We start from the raw sequence: 21,117 nt of genomic DNA on the forward strand, positions 1-21,117 counted from the left end.
AAAAAAAAAAGGCAGGCAACCACCTCACATTTCTAATTTCACCCCACATGAAGTTCAATACTGACAGTGGAGAACAAGAAAATAGTGACAAATTATTAAATATAAGTTGTCCAATCTGTGCAAAGATTTTAAAGCAGTAAGTTTTTTTTAATTTAAGAATTATCTAAAAGCATATTCATATGATTGTTGTACACTAGTGTTTTAAACATCCTTTGCTAACCCAGAACAATCTACGATAAAAAGAAACTAGGTCCAAAAGTGAGGCAAAGGAGTCCCATTTATGTAAACTGTACATTCTTATATACTCCTGTGGTGATTTCTATCCATGGAAGTTCTAAGATGATTACAACTTTTGTAATGTAATTCTTCTTATCGAAAATACTGTATGCCATGTTGCTCAATTTAATCAGTGAACTGGAAAGAAGCTAAATGACGTACCAATTGCTATTGATCTCAAGTAAAGTTTCTCTGCGTTTTCATATTGATTCATGTCATAGTTATACAAAGAAGCCAGATGTCCCACTGAAAGGGCTACTTCATAATCTTCTTGACCAAGAAGTTGTTCTTTAATCTGAATTGCTTTGATGTGCATTTCTTCTGCTTCCTGAAAGATAATTAAGCCAAGATCCATCAAAATACAGAAACACACAGCACTTTTTGGAATTTTAAGGAGTGGCAAGGGCCCAGAGGTCTAATCCCTCTATAAAATCTCTGGCAAAGTGCCATCCAGTTTTCAAATGAAAATTTCCAGGCATAAGGAACTAAGTTATACTTGCTCTCAAGTTTAATAGCTTAAGGGGAACCATTAAGTTCATAAAACACATTCATTCTGAAGATGTTGTGCTGCCACAGTGCATGCTATTTCAGATGCATTTCTACAGTGGTCTAATAGTTCTAGGGAAACAGAATGCATTATACTCTTACACAAAAATCACTGTTCTAGGTACACAAGGGAAGATAAATTTTTAGCTAAAGACACCTCTACCTTAAATTTTCTCATAGACTGATAAAGTCTTCCAAGGTTGCCATAGTGTTTTGCAGTCTGAACATTAAACTCCCCAAAAGCTTTTTTAGCCAGTTGGAGTGAAGACAGATGTAAATCGTGAGCTTCCTGAAGCAACCTCTGCTCAGTTTCCTTATTATGACAATCAATTGCAATCTCCTCCAAAATAAGTGCTGAAAAAAGAAACAAAATTATTGTATTTCACAGCTCAAAATCAAAATCCCAGCGTTCAGAAGTCCATATCGTCTATCAAAATCACACACACACACACACACACACACACTTTAAAGAACAGGCTAAAATGATTTAGAGTTGTCCAACAACTAATATATTTTGAAAGATGTGCCTAATATTTGTCACCATTTAATCTCCATTTCACATAGGGATTTAAAACAATGACAAATTTGTACTTTATACAGTCTTGTATTAGGCTTTTAGTTTTTCACAGGTCAAAATTAAGGCAGCTACTGTACAGTTAGTTCACAACATTTTGGTGAATTTTGCTTGAGTGTAAATTTATCAATGAGATTACTTTAAGCAGAAAAGACAAAACTAAATAAAAATTTTAAATGTATATTAAAGGACTGGCTGGCAAAGCTCTAGTAAAACCTGTGAAATCGCATGTTGTGACATCCAATCACTAACCATACATCAATGAAATGAAATGAAATGAATTCCCAAACATATATACTGTTGTGTTCTGAGATAACTGTTGTAAGGTAACTGAAGAAGTCAACTCTCCACAGCTACTACAAAAGCTCAAAAAATGAAGTACAAAGACAAATTTGACCACATGTTTTGTAATGAGGTTAGGATGACCTAACATTAAGATTAATGTAGGGGATTTCCAGTGTCTGGCATTTAAGAAATCCTGACAAGAAAATAAAACAACCAGATCTATATCACCTGATGCAATTAGAATAAATAATTTCCCCAACAAAATCTGAAAATTTAATTAATCTATAATGCTCCTCAACAACTCTGTTATTAACCACCAGAAGTCCTTTATTAGACTTGTAGTCAATCATTTTAAAATGTAACATTTTGTATTGCTTAGCATATAATAAACAAAAAGTAGATATATAGCAGTCTATCTAATCAGACCAAAAGAAATAAATCATTATCCCAATCTTAAATGCCATAAATCCTTCATTTTAAACTCTCAATAAATCGAATTAGAAAAGGCACCTTTTACTCTCTTTGAGGAAGCCAATAGAAGATGGTCTTCTGGAAGGATATGATTGATGATTCCAATGGCTCGTTCTGCATGGAATCTGTAAAAAAGTTAAATCATATATATACATGTAAAATATTTGGGGGGGGGCACTCCTAGGCAATGGGGTTAAGTGACTTGCCCAGGATCACACAGCTAGTAAGTGTCAAGTGTCTGAGGCCAGATTTGAATTCAGGTCCTCCTGACTCCAGGGCCAGCGCTCTATCCATTCCACCACCTAGCTGCCCCATAAATTATATATTTTACGTTTAATTAGTAAATAGCTTTAAAACAAAATCCTCAATCTGTAATACCATGATGGTGAGGAAATCTATTAAGCATTTAAAAGGAGCGTGATGGCACTCAATCTGTTGAATTTTGTTTAATTATCTAGCAACAAATTTATGACACTATCCTTTGGGCCCTCACTAGAGAGCCAACCACCTCATTAACAGAGGAAATAACCTTATTAATGGGCTCTTTTATCAATGTAAAAATTAAGCTTTTTGGACAGAGTGCAAGACAGAGTACCTTTTGTTACAACAAAGCTTTGTATTATTTCCATTGTACATGTGCTCAGTATCCTTTGAGAAATGTGGATACGAATATCTCATATTAGCATTAAAATGCAAAATCTAAATGAAGAACTTGATCTAGGATCCCATGAAAATTACAACCTTTCTGGGCCTCAGTTTCTTATATGTAAAAAAGATGTTGGCCTAGATAGCTTCTTAAATCCCTTCCAGCTCTAAATCTATGACAGTACAATCTAAATGAACTATGGTGATGTTAAATGATTAGAAATATATTCTAAGCATTCTCACAACTTTGTAACAACAATTAAGTTCAAGTATTAGAGAATTCTGAGTTTCTTAGAAGTGACCATTATGATATAATGTCTAATCCAGGGGTTGTTAATGTGAGAAGGAAAGTGTCCATGTTTTGTTTTTAAAATATTTTGTTAACTATTTCAATATAATAAAATTTGGTTTCCTTTGTAATTCATATTCATTTATGTATTTAAAAACATTATTTTGAGAAAGGATTCACATAAGCTTCACCAAGACTCCCAAAGGTGTCCAAGACACAAAAAATGTTAAGAACCTCAGTCCTAGAGATGTTAAGATACTTGCTCTCACGGCCACACAGGTCCTATGAATAGCAGAGTTAGAATGTGAAACCAGGTTCCACAACTTCAAATCCAGTAGGGGTCTATGCAGTTTCTCTTCAACTTGGGGGGAAGGGGAGGGGAGTACAAATTTATTTTGTAAAGCACATTTCTTCCAAAGGCACTAGATGAAACTACTCCACCAGTGGACCTCCAGGATTTTTTCCTCTGCTGGAGAGGAATTTAAGTACTTACAGTGCATTGTCAAATTTTCCAGAACTATACTGGTGAACATAAGATGAATAAGCCAGGTCTTCATGCGCTGTGGCTACGTGGATATTTTTTCCTCCAAATACTGACTGTCGAATATCAAGAGCTGTCTGAAATATTTGTTAAAAGAAATCCTACTTAATCAAGGATATTTACAAATCACTATCCAATTTAACTAATCATAACAGTTATGTATATAGGGTTATAGAAAATTACATATTACTATTCATGTTTTATGAGTCATATAGTATACACACTACAGCTCGTTACATTTTAAAACTAAACATGATGTACTGTTTTTTAAAATACAACTGAAGGTAGACATGCATAGGTTTAATTTTTGAAGACATTTTGACTTAAAGGGTAAGGAATGAACTTACAAAAATGGTCATATAGGAACCTCTTTATGAAGCTGATTAGGGAGGGCAACTTGTATACTTTGACCACTTAATAATAGCTATGTTTTCCTAGGAGGAATTAGGGTAACCATACCAATATTGACTCAATAACTCTACAGCAAAATGCAATAGGTAACAATCTCATCATGGCAAATGAAAGGAAGATACTTCTATCTATTCATGTCAAGGGGCTTAATTATAATACTGGCTTTCATTTAACAACAAAAACTATTCTAATGAAATAAGCTGTTTATCCTTAAGAGAATTTTTCTAGGGAACTGAAAAACAGTTATTCATAGAAAGTAGTTACTTACCACTTGGACCGGGTCCATTATTTGCAAACTACATGGTGTTACAAAAACAAAGGCTTTGCAAACAGATTATACTTGGGAAATCCAAGGGAAAAAAAAATAAAAGAATTGTGAATTTTTAACATACCTGATAAATTGCAACAGACTGGCAGATATTATCTACATTGAGTAAGTAAAATCCATAATCTAGCAGTGTATCTGAGTATTTTGGGTGTTTGGCTCCAAAATGTTCTCTGTAAAAATATGCAAAATTAGAATCTAGGGGCTTAAGGGATGTATTTTTAAAATACTATTTTCCCCTCTTAATACTTTAAGAAAAATTTTCACTAAAGTCTGTATTTATTACATGGAAATGTATTTTTTTGGGAAATGTACTTTTAATAATGGTCACTTACCGTGCTAAGTACACTGCATGTTTTATTAACTGTTCTGCCTTCTTAAATTCACGTTTTACTACACAAGCCTAAAGATTAAGGGAGGAAAAACCATTAAATATTTTCAACATAAACGGCTAAAGTAATTGATATTAGAAACAAAATTGAGAACAGAAAAATTTTGGGGGGGTAAAATAAAAACTTATTTTACAAAGAATATGATTTATACACTTCTGCTGTTTATAAAAGCAAACTATCCCTAAGAACACAGCTTATAGAGCAAGGCCAAGGTGGCAAGCTAGTCTCACTTAAGCACTAATAAAAGGCCATTCTAAATAATGTCCATAATGAAGTTGTTGGTCCCATCCTGCAAGGATATCTTCAAAGTTCAATGTAGTAGGTGTTATACAGACTTTTACAATCACAAGCCAACTACAGAATAGTTCATATTGATCTTTGTTCCCCTCCACTTTAGTCTAAATTTCATTATTTATTTTAGTATTATACTAATATGTTCATTCTATACATTCCTTTCATTTTGATCTAAGATTTGCTGTATTAACTTTTGTTTTGTCAGCTCCTAAAGTTATTTCTACTGTTTTATCATTTGTGTTTTTAACTGTGAAGGTAGCTTCTTAGGAATCTATTCCTAGTAATCATCTTTTTTTTTTTTTTCATTCATTAACATATGCCATTTGTTTGGATCAAACACACGTTTACGCTTTACAACATTAGCATTTATGTCATTTATATGGATCAGGAAGTAATTAGGTCTTAATAATGGGATTTAAAAAAATACTCTTTTAAAGTTTGAAGAAATTACAAACATAGACATAGCTATTGAATCCAAAATGTAACTGTTTGAATAAATTGTATTTCTGAAGGAAATCTTGTTTTCTTTTTTTTAAATTATATATTTTGTTTTTTCTAATTATATGTAAAAATAATTTTTAATATTAGTTTTTAAAATTTTGAGTTTCAAACTATCTCTCTCCCCTCCCCCTTCCTGAGACAGTAAGCAATTTGATATAGGATATACATGTGCAGTCATGCAAAACATATTTCCATATCAGTCATACTGTGAAAGAAAACAGACCCACGCCCCTAAAAAATACCAAGAAAAATAAAGGGAGAAAAAGTATTCTTAGATCTGCATTCAGATTCCATCAATTCTTTCTCTGGAGGTAGATACCATTTTTCATCATAAGTCCTTTGGAATTGTCTTGCTGATAAAAGCTAAGTTATTCACAGTTGATGATAGTATAATACTGCTGTTACTATGTACAATGGTCTCCTAGTTCTGCTCACTTCACGCTGTATCAGCTCATCTAAGTCTTTCCAGGTTTTTCTGACAGCATCCTGCTTGTCATTTCTTATAGCACAATAGTATTCCATTATGATCACATACAAAACCTAATCCAGGCATAGGCATCTACTCGGTTTCCAATTTTTTGATGCCACAAAAAGAGCTGCTATAAATATTTTTGTACATAGAGGTCCTTTTCCTTTTCTGACATATTAGCCAATCTGATAGGTATGAGGTAGTACCTTAGTGTTGTTTTGATTTGTATTTCTCTAATCAATGGTGACTTACAGCATTTTTTCATATGACTATAAATAGTTTTGATTTCTTCTTCTGTGTTCATATCATCTGACCATTAATCACTTGGGGAACGACTTGTGTTTCTTACAAACAACTCAGCTCTCTATACTTTTGACAAATGAGGCCTTTATAAAAGAAACTTGATGTAAAAATTTCCCCCCAGTTTTCTACTTTCCTTCTAATCTTGGCTGCATGGGTTTTATTTGTACAAATCCTTTTAAATGTAATGTAATTGGGATGCTATACCATTTGGTACATACATGTTCATGTTTAGTGTTGATAATACTTGTCTATGGTATCTTTTAACAAAATGTAGCTTCTCTGCTTTTAAGTCTTTTAATTAGATCTATTTTTTCTTTTTGTCTGAGATCATAACTGCTATCACTGCTATCTTTTTTACTTCAGCTGAAGCATAATAGATTCTGCTCCAGTCCCTTACATCTTTATTCTAGGTGTATCTCTCTGCCTCAAAAGTATTTCTTATAAACAACATATCATAGGATTTGGGTTTTAAATCCACTCCACTATCTGCTTCCATTTTATGGGTGAGTTTATCCCATTCACATTTGCAGTTATAATTACTATCTATTTCCCTCCATACTACTTTATTCCCTTGTTTCTCTCTCTTTTCCTTTTCATTCTTTTGATTTTTGTTTAGTTGTTTCTTGATGTCTCATGGAGTCATTAGTTTCCATTTGCCCAATTCTAATTTTTAAGAAATTATTTTTTTCAGTGAGTTTTTGTATCTCCTTTTTCATTTGGCCAATTTTACTTTTTTAAGCAGTCTTTCTTTAATGAATTTCTCTACATCCTTTTCTATGTGGACAATTGTGCAAATAGAATAAATAATTTTTTTTTTTTGCTTTTTGCTAGGCAATTGGGGTTAAGTGACTTGCCCAGGGTCACACAATTAGTATGTATTGTGTAATGTGTGTCTGAGACTGTATCTGAACTCAGGTCCTCCTGACTTCAAGGCCAGAGCTCTATCCACTGAGCCATCTAGCTGCCCTGACAATTGTGCATTCTCATCAGTGGATTTTTGTGCCTCTTTTACCATTTAGCTTATTGTTTTTTAAGGTGCTACTTTTCTTCTACCTCTCTTGAGTTTTTAAACCCTTTTTGATGTCTTCTAAGAATTTTCTGGGGGGTAGGGTGGGAGGTGAGACCAATTCACATTTTTCTTTCAGGCTTTGCATTTAGATGTTTTGACATCATTGTCTCCTGAATTTGTGTTTTAATAATTCTCCCGTCACCATAGTAACTTTCTACAGTCAGGTTCTTTTGGTATTGCTCTTGTTTGTTTGTTGTTCATTTTTCCAGCCAATTTCTTGACTTTTAACTTTATGTTAACGTTTGGCTCTGCTTCCAGGATGGAGGGGGCACTGTCCCAAGCTTCAGGTTTTTCTGAGTTGCTATTTTCAGTGCTAGTTCTGAGGGTTGGGGGTGGTGGCATCTAAATTTTCAGTTCTAGGGGCAGCTAGGTGGCGCAGTGAACAGAGCACTGGCCCTAAGTCAGGAGGACGTGAGTTCAAATCCAGCCTCAGACCAAACACTTGACACATACGAGCTGTGTGACCTTGGACATGTCACCTAACCCCAACTGCCTTACCAAAAAAAACCCCAAAAAAACAAACAAACAAACAAAAAAAAAACCAAAACACACACACACACACAAAAATGAATTTTCAGTTCTTCCAAGGTAGTATGATCTAAGGAGAAGCGAGGTCACTGTTCTCCTGGCCTGAGTGATCACAAACACTCTTTTCTGCCCTGCAACTGTGACCAACTGTGACTCTTGCTAGCGTTCTCCCTTTCCCTGGGATTACGACCCAGAACCAAGTATGGGCAATGCAACTGAGTCCTGCTCCTAGTGCCAGCAAAAGGTCCTATATAATCTCCTTCTGACTAGTTGTCTGACCCTCCCTTACCATCTATAGGCTGAGAGTTCTGGAAGCTGTTGCATCTGATTTAGTCTCCCCCATGGCCTATTGCTGGCTTCCTAGGGTACAGCCTGAGCTGCACTGTGCTCCACCATCACCCCAGTGAAACAGACCTTTACTGCCAACCGTCTAAGTTGTCTTTGGCCAGAAAATAATTTCACCCCACTCTTTTGCTGATTCTGCTACTTCAGAATCTGTTTTGAGGAGTTATGGAGAGGAATTTGAGAGAACTCAGGCAAGTACTTGGCTTTATTCCACCATCCTGGCTCTGCCATCCCCTCCCCTCAACGTATTTTCTAAGCTAACATTTAGTGATTTTTCTGTCTTTACTTCTACTCAAAATCCCTATGGTTAAAACTCACAGGCTACCAAGGCAGAATCTCTCTTCCTTGCTCACCTGTAGCTATGCTAGTTTCATTTCTTCAATGTTCCTATCTTATTCTCTTCCCTTCCATTGTGCCTCCAAAAACTGTTTCAGTGGTAACAAACTGCCCTTCCACTTCCTTGCAATTACTTGAGACCCTCCCTCTCTCTAGCACTTTCACTCACTCTGAGCCTTTTAGGAGTAAACATACTTCTGCCTCCTCACTATCACTTCCAGATTCTCTCACAGTCACTTTACAACCTTTTCTCCTTTGAAATTCATTTCATTTGGATATGCTGCCCTATTTGATCCTGGATAATCTCTAAATCTCCTTACCTCCTAGTAGCTATTATCTATCAACCACCAGGTCTTTATCCTTCCTTTCTCACGGAGTTCAGTATTTAGCTCTATTTCCCAAACCTCATACTTAGGGTCTTCAAATTACATTTTGATTCTCAGTCTGTCAACCTCCTATAAAACCTATACCTTTCAAAGCAAAGATGACAAAAAAGGAAAATGACAATTTTTGGAGGGGCTGTGGGAAAATAGGTACATTAATATACTGTTGGAAGAGATATGAATTAGTCCAGTCATTATGGAAAATAATTTGGAACTATACCAAAAAATGTTAGTAAATTAGGCATATCTTTTGACCCAGTGATAGTACCCCAAAGAGATCAAAGAAAGAGAAAAACCAACCCTAATGTTCAAAACATTTATAGTAGCCTTTCTGTCATGGAAAAGAAGTAGAAACTAACAGGTTGACCATCAAGTGTACAAATGAAGGTAATAAAATAATACTGTGCCATAAGAAATGATGGGAAGATTTATATCAATTAATAATGCAGTGTGAAGGGAGTAAAATCAGGACAACTGTAATAACAATTTAAAGATAAACAACTTTGAAAGACTTAAGAACTCTGCTCAATGCAATGACTAGCCACCATTCCGAAGGACCCATGATGAGAGGTGATGTATTTAAGGTGTAGAATGAAAATATCTTTTTAGATATGGCCAAAGAAGGAATTTGTTTCATTCAATTATGCATATTCTTTTTACAAGGATTTTTTCTTCTTTCTTTCTTGTTTCTTTTTTCCAATGGGGAGATGGATAGAACTGAAAAAACAATTAAATCTATTTTTTTTTGAGGTTCATGTTATTTTCCTCTATTATAAGGTAGACTCCTGGAGGGCAGTCACAGTACTCCTTTTGTCTTTAGATTCCATGTCACATAACATAAGTACCTGGCATATAGTAGGCACTTACTAATGGCTTAAATAAATAAAAGTATTGCTCATGATTTGATGGGGTGCATTTACTTCTTAAGCCATAATCAACCAAATCATCCTTATCCTTAAGGGTCAATGCATTTTGCCAAGTATTTCACCTTCCCTGGGAAAATCTGCTCATTGGCAAGATCTAGCTGAAGAAGATGGCACAAGAGTAAATAAGAAAAAGGTTAATGACCAAGCATACAAAACTAATCAGAATAATTCCATCCATACCAAAAATAGTACAAAAATAGTTCCTTCAAAAGGAAGGAGGGTACATAACACACCAACCAATTACTTTGGCAGAAGAAGCAATCAACCACAATACGACAGGAACCATTTGAAATCTCTCAGTCTAGTAGAGGCAGAAAAACATTTTTTTTTTTTTTTTTTGCTTCTGATTCAATGATCTAACAGTACTGTCAGGGTGTAGTATCTTGCATTTTGTGTATAAACTATGGTAAAAATTAGTTAAGTTCTATACTGGAAAATTTTTTTTTTCTTTTTGGTGAGGCATTTGGGGTTAAATGACTTGTCCAGGGCCACACAGCTAGTGAGTGTTATGTGTCTGAGGCTGGATTTGAACTCAGGTCCTCCTGACTCCAGGGCTGGTGCTCTAGCCACTGCACCACCACCAAGATGCCCCTATACTGGAAGATTTTAAGTAGTCAAATAACTACTCTGATGGTTTACTAGGAAAACATACCACATTACAAAACCAATAATCTAGTATGAAGTTAAAAGTCAATAGAGTTTTTTTAAAGTATGAAAATACTTTTAAGTGAACTAACAAATGAAACTTTAAATTCACCTTTGAAGCTTGTCGTAAAACATCCACCACTACTTTGACTGGCAATCCAACTGTGATTTCCTTCATAGCTTCTATGCACCATTTGTAAGCCTACACAAGACAAATATTTACATAAGCAGCATAAACTGAACAGAAGCATTTAATGAAAATGTTATTATTTAGGAGAATGAGACATATGATACAAAGAAGTAGAGGCAAGGGGAAAAAATGAAAGTAAAGTACAATTCAGAAATAATTCTAGGATAAATACAATTGCTCCAAGTAACACCCGTTTTTCTCAGTTTTGAACAAACTGTATTCTTAACTTGAAAGAATTGCTCTTGTTCAAAAGTAAAAATGTTATAGGCAAAACAAATGAATGAAGGGATACAAAGTGGATTATTCCAAACAGTAAGATACCAACATAGTATGACTACAAGGAGAACAGAAATGAGGGAGTAACTAGCTGAAAAATAGAATATTGACAAAAACAAATACTATTCTTTATTTATAATAATTTTTATTATCCTGATTTTAACTTCCCTTTCAAGAATCATATATTTATATTTAATATATACTCATATTTAATTCCTAGAATTTGGCCACACGAAATTTTGAAAACCACATAAAACTTTTTGTTGGCTTATGACCAGTAAAGTGTGATACCAAGGGCCACCTCCAAACCCACCCATGACTGTTATTAATGGCTTAAAAATTTTCTTAATTTAGTTTAAATTTAAAAATGAAAATTACTTAACATTTTTTCCATTTTTTAATTAAATATTCTTCCAATCAAAAGAAAATGCATCTTTTCCCCCACCCAGAGCAAGAAACATAAACAAAACCTGTTTTAAACAGGTATGGTTAAATAAAACATTCCCTTAGAGATAAGTTTTATCTAAGTTTGATTAGTACTATAAGCAACAACAGCAGTTAACCAAGAAAAACACAATTGTTTTTCTCATATGACAGGAATAAAAAAGTATTTAAACAAACCATGTACGCCTGGTCAAAATTCAGTTTTCTCATTAAAAGTTTTATTTTACCCAAATTGTATCTATAATAAATACAAGTTTATTATAAAAGCAAACTTTTCCAAAAACACAGCCTGCTCAAAAATAGCTAGGAATCTATCATGTTGAAATGTTAATTTAAAAATATAGCAATAAATAAAAAACTATCTACAAATAATTTTCCTTATAAAAATTTATAAAGTGGGCTATCACCCCAATTTTACTTGTGAAGAAAATGGGGCTTGAGAGACGTTAACAATCTTGGCCAGAGGAACCTGCAGCCTTCAAGTCACATGTGGCCCTCTAGGTCTTCAAGCGTAGCCCTTTGACTGAATCCAAACTTCATAGAACAAATCCTCTTAATAAAAGGATGTGTTCTGTAAAACTTGGACTCAGTCCAATGGCCGGACCCAAGGACCTCGAAGGCCACAGGTTCCCCACCCCTGGTCCTTGCCATAGTGTTATTAAGAATAATAGCCATGATTTGAACCAACACTTCATGACTCCAAATCCAGTGCTGTTTCCAATATATTACAATTTTTCTGTGTGTGTGTGTGTGTGTGTGTGTGTGTGTGTGTGTGTGTGTGTGTATGTGTAATGGCTGAAAATAGTAGATTTAACTGACTTTCAGTATGTCAGTTGTGTCTTAGGCAAACTTAATATGTGAAAAATCTAGACTTATAAGACAAATAAGAAAAGGGATAGTTATTTGCTTTGTAAGACTTTAAAAATAAATTCTTATGAACTCAAGGTGCTAATTTTATTTATAAAATGTTTATTTGCACTAAAATTTTCAGGAACACATCTATATTGCACAGCTGCTGAAAAAAGACTAAAGTTTCATTTTCTTCAATAAAAACATAAATGGTTTTGTTTGCTCTGCAACAAGTTAGGACATGTATATCTAAACCCCACCCACCACTACCCCAAGAATACTCACCTCATCATAATGACTTTTTGCAAAGAGTAAAGCACATAGTTCTCCATAGAGAGCAGCTTTGTTTGCCTGCTGGCCGTGTTTTGCAAGCTTGTCCATGTAAGATTGAGCTAACTTGAATGTTTCTTCACCCAAATGATATTTACAATTTCCATTTCGAACATGTAGGAGCCTATTTGGAAACAAAGAGTTCCAATGCTTTTTAGAAAATGATTTTTACTTTTTTGTTTTGTTCTTTCAAATCACTATGTTTACATAAATACAGAAAAGAACTATGTTGTCTGATTTATTGACAAGTCAATGCTATGGACAATAAATAAAATTTGAGGATGACAGGTTTCCTGAGGCTATTATTTTGTTATAATAGTAGCAATAGCTGCAGTTAACCAAGAAAAACACAATTGTTTTTCTCACAATACAGGAAAGAGAAAAGGACTTAAACAAGCCATGTGAACCTGGTCATAATTCAGTTTTCTCATTAAAAGTCACAATAAAAGTCCACCCAAATTGCATTTACAATAAATACAAGTTTATTATAAAGGCAAAATCTTCCCAAAAATACAGCCTGTCCCAAATAGCATTTAGTTAGAAATTAATCATGCTGAAATGTTCATTTAAAAATATAGCAATAAATCATAAACAAGGAAAATTATTTCAAAAATTTTACTAGTAAAGAGGATAGGTGGAAAAATCAAACGATTGTGGAGTGGCAAAGGTGATGTCCTCCATTAGCAGATAGTAGTGGGAAAATTAGTAATATTTTCAAAGATTTCAAATGGTATACATTTCGGGGTAGCTAGGTGGCGCAGTGGATAAAGCACCAGCTTTGGAGTCAGGGTACCTGGGTTCAAAACAGGCCTTAGACCAAACACTTGACCTTTACTAGCTGTGTGACCCTGGGCAAGTCACTTAACCCCAATTACCTTAAAAAAAAAGTTACTCATTTCAAATGGTACTCAAGTTCAAAAATCTCACATTATGAGATAAAATATATACTAATGCTGACTACATACCATAACATGAATACAGAGAACTACTTGAAACATTTAGTACACTTAGGAGAACGTATGAAACAACCTAGTTATTAGTTAAATTGAGAAATGGAGAGAAGGACCAGAGAACTTAGCACTGAGTCACTATAAAAAGAATATCATATATGACCAAGTCAGTACAAAGTTGTTTTCAAAGATGTTTAAAAAGGTTATATTTGGAGAATCCTACCCAAAATTTCCCTCAAATGAAAAAATGTCTTTTAAAAAAAAAGAAAGAAAAAAAATATAGCTCAGTAAAACCAACACATTGAAAACATCTGACATTATATGCAGTTTCCACACCCAAGACCCCATCTCTGCAAAGAAGCAAGAGAGAGTACCTTCTTAAATCTCTTCTTTGGGGCCATGCTTGAATATTATAACTATGTGGCATTTGGTTTTCCTTGTCCTGTTGTTTTTTCCCTCTGTTCTATTTTCACTGATGAAGTCATTGTGTCTATTTCTCGTTTCTACTTCATTCACTTTGTGTTAGTACTGGTAAGTCTCTCTCTGTATGTCATATACATTGTTACATGGCACAGAAGGATTCTATTACATTCATGTGCCACAATATATTTAGTCACTAACTTGCCTTCCCCCCCCACCCCGTAACTTACTATCACAACAAGTATGGAGAAGCTAAGTTGTGAAGTGGCCACTACACTTTAGTGCTGGGCCTGTAGTCAGGAAGGCCTATGTTGAAATCCAGCCTTAGACATTTATTAGCTATGTGACCTTGGGCAAGTCACTTAAATGCTACATGCCCCATCTGTAAAATGGAGATAATAATAGCATCTATCCCCCAGCCCTGTTGTTGTGAGGTTCAAATAAGATATTTATAAACTGCTCAGAATAGTGCCTGGTACATAGTAGGCACTATATAAATGAGTACTACTATACATTTTCTGATGGATCTATTAACTTATTGGATATAAATATAACTAGCTTCTTTTTTTTTTTCAAGCTAGGCAATGGGGTTACGTAATTTGCCCAGGGTCGCACAGCTACTAAGTGTCAAGTGTCTGAGGCTGGATTTTAACTGAGGTCCTCCTGATTCCAGGGTGGGTGCTCTATCCATTGTGCTACCTAGCTGCCCCCTGCTAGCTTCTTTAAAAAAAAAAAAATTAACATGCAATACACTGTCAGGCAGTGCAACTTGTATTGGTAGGTTTTGCTAAATTGCTTTTCTTCTGTCCACTTTCTTTTTTATTTTAGGATTTGATACAAGAAAATGATCCTGAGACAGGTGAAAGGAAGGGATATATTCAGGAAAAAAAATGTGGTGACAAAAATCATTAATTAAAAAAGGAAAAAAGAAGGATTCAATTACTTTAGGAGACCTGTTATACCCTCAATACTACAAGGGTTTTTTCTTTTTCATTTTTTTTCCCCCCGCTAGGCAATGGGGTTAAATGACTTGCTCAGAGTCATGCAGCTAGTTTCTTTTTCATTTTTATCTAATAATTATGATCCAGGTTACAAACCTGTGTCTGAGTTTGGTTGTGGTTAAAAAAAAAATTCAAACTTATACTATACAGTCTACCTGAAACATAAATAATGTTGATAAAATGAGGAAAAATACTCAAAGAATGAATCCAGGCATTCTCAACTCTTTAGTCAAAATAACTTCTGAAAAGCATTACATGAAGATTTTGTTATTAAATATTTGCCTGGTTATTTATTTATTTATTTTTCATTCTGAAGTACTGGCTCTGTTATTTACTGGCTGTGCAATCTTGGGCAATTCTCAGTGCCCCTGGTAATTCCCAAGCTACATATATCAAAGAGAAAGTGCTGACTTATGCTAGCAGAGGAAATTCCTTACCAGAAGCTCTGTACACTGACAAAATCACAGGTTCATTTTTAAAAAAAGAATAAGCAGAAGCATTGTAGCATTCCACATCCATAGTACCCCTCCTCTGCAGAGAAGAAAGGAGACTATATTCTCATCCTCTGTTCTTCAGAGTCAAGCTTTAGTCATTATAACTCTACAGCACTGTTTAGATATTCTATTGATACTGTGGTATCTTTGTGCATATTGTTTTCATTAAGTCTTTGCATGTCTCCTTGTATTGTATTCTACTGTTTCTTAACCTACAGTAAAACTCTATCACATTCATGTACCAGAATTTGTTGAGAGTATAAGTTGAGTATGAACAACCTGAAATGTACCACAAATGAGGAATTAGACAGGAAAAGCAGAAATGTTTTAGTGCAACAAATGACAAGCCAGTGTATATAGCAAAAGAGAAGTACAATTGATGGATAGCTTACTTGCTTCACTAGTATCCTTGCAATGTGAAAAGAATAGAATGAGTAGACATAGTTGGGTTGAGATCTGCATCACTGGAGGAACATTAATTTGAGACTAAAGATCCAGTAGAATTCCAATGTTTACTCATTGATACTGTGGATTATCACACTCCTTCCCCACACCACCCCCCTCTCCAATATCACACCAGTTTATCTTAAAAGGTTTTGATAAGGAAATAATTAGTAAACCTTAAAGTGTAATATTAATGAGTTAATACTGAATTATTTGTCTCACCCTCTATCTCGTGCTGTAGCTTCCCTGGCCTTGGCTACCTTCCCTTTGCCTTCAGCTATGTGATGCTGGTGGTGAATCCTGACTTTATATCATCAGATGCAGATAAAGGAAGGGATTTTTATGTAAAGTCAATAATGTCCTGATCCAATTTGTAGTCCAATCATTTCTCATGGTAGTTTAAGGATGAAACTGCCACCAAGATGTTAACATTTGAAACTCTTCCAAAACTGAATTTTGCATGCTCCAACCAGTAGGGCTTAATTCATGATACATACTACTCTCTGGAGTCTGGCTCAAGTTGAATCTTCAGATTTTAGCCCACTGTTGAATTGGGCAGGGGAGGGATCCGAGATTCCTCACTTTCTATGTTCAAGCTCAAGCTCAATTTTAGGCCTCTTTACCCATAACATTTTAGCTGAGCTCCCTCCACTCCCAACCACTCCAATGATAGATCTAATCATGTTTGTGCAAAGTTCTCAATATATGGAATCTCTTCTTTCTTCCTTCATTAATACAGTCAAAAAATTCTTTGTACCTAATCTTTCTCATCATGATGGGCTTATTTTTCAAGAGGAGTCATAGGAATATCCTTTCTCAAAATGGACTTAGATTACAAAATTCTAAATCTTGACTATCAGGGCCAAAATAACTCACTTTCTTACTTTGTGTTCCTTTAAAAAAATTTTATTTTCCCTTTTCTGTTGCAGGGAAACTGTGGGGAAGTCATACATTGGAGTATTTAAGAAACTGGCAGATACTGGAGCAGCTAGGTGGCGCAGCGGATACAGCACCGGCTCTGGAGTCAGGAGGACCTGAGTACAAATTTGGCCTCAGACACTGGACACTTACTAGCTGTGTGACCTCGGGCAAGTCACTTAACCCCCTTGCCCGGGGTGGGGGGAGATTGGCAGATACCACCAGAATCAAATTAAAAATTTGTGATAAATTTTTATCACAAATTAAAAATTTGTGATAAATTTTTATCACAAATTAAAAATTTGTGATAAAATACAGAAAACAAAACTTTTAAGAAACAAATATTCTATATTCCATAGCTAAAGGCAAAAAAAAAAAACCAAATGAAACACTTCATACATTTAAAGCTAGAAGAGACCCCTGGAAATTATCTAATAGAATACCTCTATTTTATTTATGAAGAAATGGAGGGATGATATGACTTGCCCAAGGTCACAAAAACAGCAAGAGAAGAGCTAATTTTGAATCTAAGTCCTCCAAATCAGTGCTGTTAATGCTGTATTGTGTTGGGATACAATAAGAGATAAATAAGTCACATGCTATCACCTGAATATGAAATATTACACAGCAAGTTATATGGTTTCAGAAAAGGCAAAATTATCAACAACCCTGAGGGTTTCACTTCACACTGATTTTGGCAAAGATGATAAAAGTCAATTCTGGAGGAGTTAAAAAAAAAAAAAATAAAAAGATATACTAACAAATTGTTGCTGGAGCTGTTAATTAGTACAAGCATTCAGGAAAACAATTTGGAATTATGCAAACAGGGTGGCTAAAATGCCCAAATACCCTCTGATCCTAAGATTTCACTGTTAGACACACACTGTAGTCCTGGAGGTTACTGACAAAAAGAAAGGCTACATACACACCATAATGTTTATAGCAGCACTTTTTGTAGGAACAAAGAACTGGAAAGAAAATAGATGCCCATCAGTTGGGGAATAGCTAAACAAGTTGTGCTACAGTAATGTGTGGTAAAAAATATGATAAATACAGAGAAGCAAGAGACTTAGAGAAAAAAATCATTCCAAGACAGAATGAGAATCTATACAAATTGAAGGGGAGAGATATACTTTGTCTTCACTTTTGTAATGTTCTTCCATATAAAATTTATAAAAATATAAAATTTATTAAAAATAAAAAATTTATAAAAAATTATAAATTATAAAATATATAAAAAATAAAGTAATTTTAAAAAATTAAATTAAATTAAAAATTAAAAAAAAAAATAAATTTGAGCAGAACCTCAAGTTCAAGCAGAAGCAAGAAAAAATTAATTTTTTTTAACCAAAAGAGTATTATGAGATTTCCATAATGGGTTAAAAAAGTATATGCAGAGCCTATATCAGATTGCATGTCATCTTGGGAAAGGAGAGGGAGAAAATTTAAAACTCAAAAGCTTATGGAAGTGAATGTTGAAAACTAAAAATAATTTCAAAAACTGTTAAAAAAAAAATTTCTCCATCATGTTGAATACCTTCCCCTCTACATTCCCCTAACCTTACTTTTCAGCTTTTCTTTCTGGTGTTTTCTTCCTAATTAAATTGTAAGTTAAGTGGGCAGGGCCTTTCTGTTTTGTTTGCTATGCCTTTTTCTATATTCCCAGTGCATGACACGTAGTTGGCAGCCTATATTCCTGAATTTGCTTGGATTTATTACATCTATGGAGCTGCAAATATATAAATTGTGGTAAAAGAAAACAGAAACCAGTATATGAAGACTAAAAGAACATTCCAAATATAATATAAACACACTTCAAAATCTGTGTTGGAAGTTAAACATATCTGGGGGAACAGCAGTAAAGATATATGATACAAATGCACAACAATATTATATTTTATTGTAACAAGGACATAGGTGTATTTAAACCACACTGTAGACTTCAACACCAATACAGGTTACTGCAAAGCAGTCAAACCTACCTCACACAACATTCTACCGCACGAAACCAATGAAGCATCTCATCATGTAGGGTACACAATTGAAGGCAGGACAGGAAAACTTTCTCTGCGTCACTGTACCAACCTGCATCTGAGAGAAAGCCACCTAAAAATAAGAAAACCAAATTATTTTAATTCTATAAATACATATTTTTTTGCATTCCATGAAACAAATTAATGACATGGAAAATGGGATATTTTGCATTAATTCTGAAACAATCTAGAATTAGAAATTAATTTTATAATTTAAGGAATCAAGGATACTGATTATGTGGGACTAAATCTACACTTTCCTAGATAATTATGTATCACTACTAAGTAATTAGGTAATATTTTCATCCTATAAACTCTTGAGGCCTCTCATAAAAGGGGAAAAAAATCCTACAAATACATTCATGGTAAAAGCAAGGTAAAGGCTGAGAAGGAAAAAGATATCATGAGCTATCTCATTTATATGGAAGTGAACTTGGTATTCAATAGCTGCTTGATGCTTTTTATCTCTAGCTGAATGGATTTAGACCTGAAAGGTATTTCAGAAGTCATCTGGTTCAATCCTCTAATTTTACTGATGAGGAAATTTTGGCATAGAGAGGCCAAGTGCTTTGTCCAAGGTCATAGAGATAGTAAACAGCAGGGTTTGGATCCAAGTTCTGGCCTTCTGACTCCAAATCCAGTCCTTTTATAACTTCTACAACGCTACTACAATTTGGCTATGACGTCCTCGAAAATTACAACCCCCAATTTCAACAATATCATCTTAGACCCACAGTGGGTTAAATAACACTGCTTAAAGAACTAGCAAAATAATAGTACTATTATTTGAACGTGCTTTATTTTCTATTATCTTTTTTTTTTTTCAGGCAATTGGAGTTAAATGACCTGCCCAGGGTTACACAGCTAGTGTTAAGTGTTTGGTCTGAGGCCACATTTGAACTCAGGTCCTCCTGACTTCAGGGGAAGTGCTCTATCCACTGCGCAACCTAGCTGCCCCAAATTTTATTTGTTTTTTTTAGGCAATTGGGGTTAAGTGACTTGTCCAGGGTCACACAGCTAGTAAGTATCAAGTGTTTGGTCTGAGGTCAAATTTGAACTGAGGTCCTCCTGACTTCAGGGCTGGTGCTCTATCCACTGCGCCACCTAGCTGCCTCTATTTTATAGCTCTTAAACAAGTTTTTAAATAACAAAGTCTTTGTGTTAAATTTCTGAAACCTTCAGTGCTTAAATTGCTGTTTTGGCAAATTTTTTTTTAAATTTATTTTTTTTGGTGAGGCAATTGGGGTTAATTGACTTGCCCAGAGTCACACAACTAGGAAGCATTATGTGTCTGAGGCCAGATTTGAACTTAGGTCCTACTGACTCCAGGGCCGGTGTTCCATCCACCGCGCTGCCCGTGCTTTGGCAAATATTAAAAGCCCAACTTTAGAAACTATAGCAGCTATAATAGCCTGTTTTATAGCATTGCTAACCTACAGGATGAAAGGTTTCCAAAGACTCTCTTCCCCAATAAATCCAAGCTGAAAAACTCTCCTTCCCCTGCCCCTAGTTATTCCCTAGCATCTGTGTACTAACATCTGCCATATGTTTCTAGTATATAAAGTCTGACATAAAAGGTGACTGGGAAAGAAAAATATCAAGGAATGATAAGTAGTAATGACAAAATATTAAGCTAGAAAATTGTCCTCAATATAATATTGTATATTAATTTATGCAAGTCATAGGAAAATGTTATGTAAATGACAAAGTAGAATGGAAAAAAAAACATTGAATTTGGGAGTCAAAAGACATGAATGAATTTTACACTTCATTGAGTAGCTCTGCTACTCATTACTTGCAAATTGGGACTAATAACTCAAGACTATCTCCTTGATAGGGTCCTTCACAACAATAACGAGGATTTATATAGTACTTTAAAGTTTACAAGGTATTTTACTGATTTTATCTCGTTTATCCTCACAACAACCCAGGGAGGAATGTAATATTATCTTCATTTTACAGATGAGGAAATTGAGTTATGAGAGGTTAAGTGACTTGTCTAGGGTCACACAGCTAGTGAATGTTTGAGGCTGGAATTGAATTTAGATCTTACTGACTCTAGGTCCAATGTTCTATTCACTGTACCACTTTGCAGCGGCACCAAGTATGCATGATGCTTTGTAACTGCAAGGTGAAACATAACTACATGGAACTTTTTGGTAACATACTGGATATAGTAGTTGGGAAGACCGTGTAAAAAGTTGCTATAGTTTG

General features: G+C 34.6%; 2 protein-coding genes across 2 annotated transcripts in view; one reads left to right on the top strand and one right to left on the bottom strand.

The window, feature by feature from the left end:
* Positions 1-21,117, top strand: part of CUNH17orf64 (chromosome unknown C17orf64 homolog) — a 46,730-nt gene that overhangs the window by 12,301 nt on the left and 13,312 nt on the right. The window lies entirely within an intron of this gene.
* Positions 392-21,117, bottom strand: part of APPBP2 (amyloid beta precursor protein binding protein 2) — a 46,048-nt gene continuing 25,322 nt past the window's right edge. Inside the window, exons 4-12 of the mRNA XM_027870473.1 lie at positions 18,853-18,976; positions 12,599-12,767; positions 10,667-10,756; positions 4,699-4,766; positions 4,431-4,536; positions 3,580-3,704; positions 2,192-2,277; positions 986-1,176; positions 392-604 (exon numbers count right to left, since the gene is read on the bottom strand). Coding sequence (XP_027726274.1) covers positions 407-604; positions 986-1,176; positions 2,192-2,277; positions 3,580-3,704; positions 4,431-4,536; positions 4,699-4,766; positions 10,667-10,756; positions 12,599-12,767; positions 18,853-18,976 — 1,157 coding nt within the window. The 3' untranslated portion in view covers positions 392-406. The remainder of the gene's footprint in view (positions 605-985; positions 1,177-2,191; positions 2,278-3,579; positions 3,705-4,430; positions 4,537-4,698; positions 4,767-10,666; positions 10,757-12,598; positions 12,768-18,852; positions 18,977-21,117) is intronic.

The sequence above is a fragment of the Vombatus ursinus genome, unplaced genomic scaffold (assembly GCF_900497805.2).
Source record: "Vombatus ursinus unplaced genomic scaffold, bare-nosed wombat genome assembly UNPS02014797.1, whole genome shotgun sequence".
Lineage (NCBI taxonomy): Eukaryota > Metazoa > Chordata > Mammalia > Diprotodontia > Vombatidae > Vombatus > Vombatus ursinus.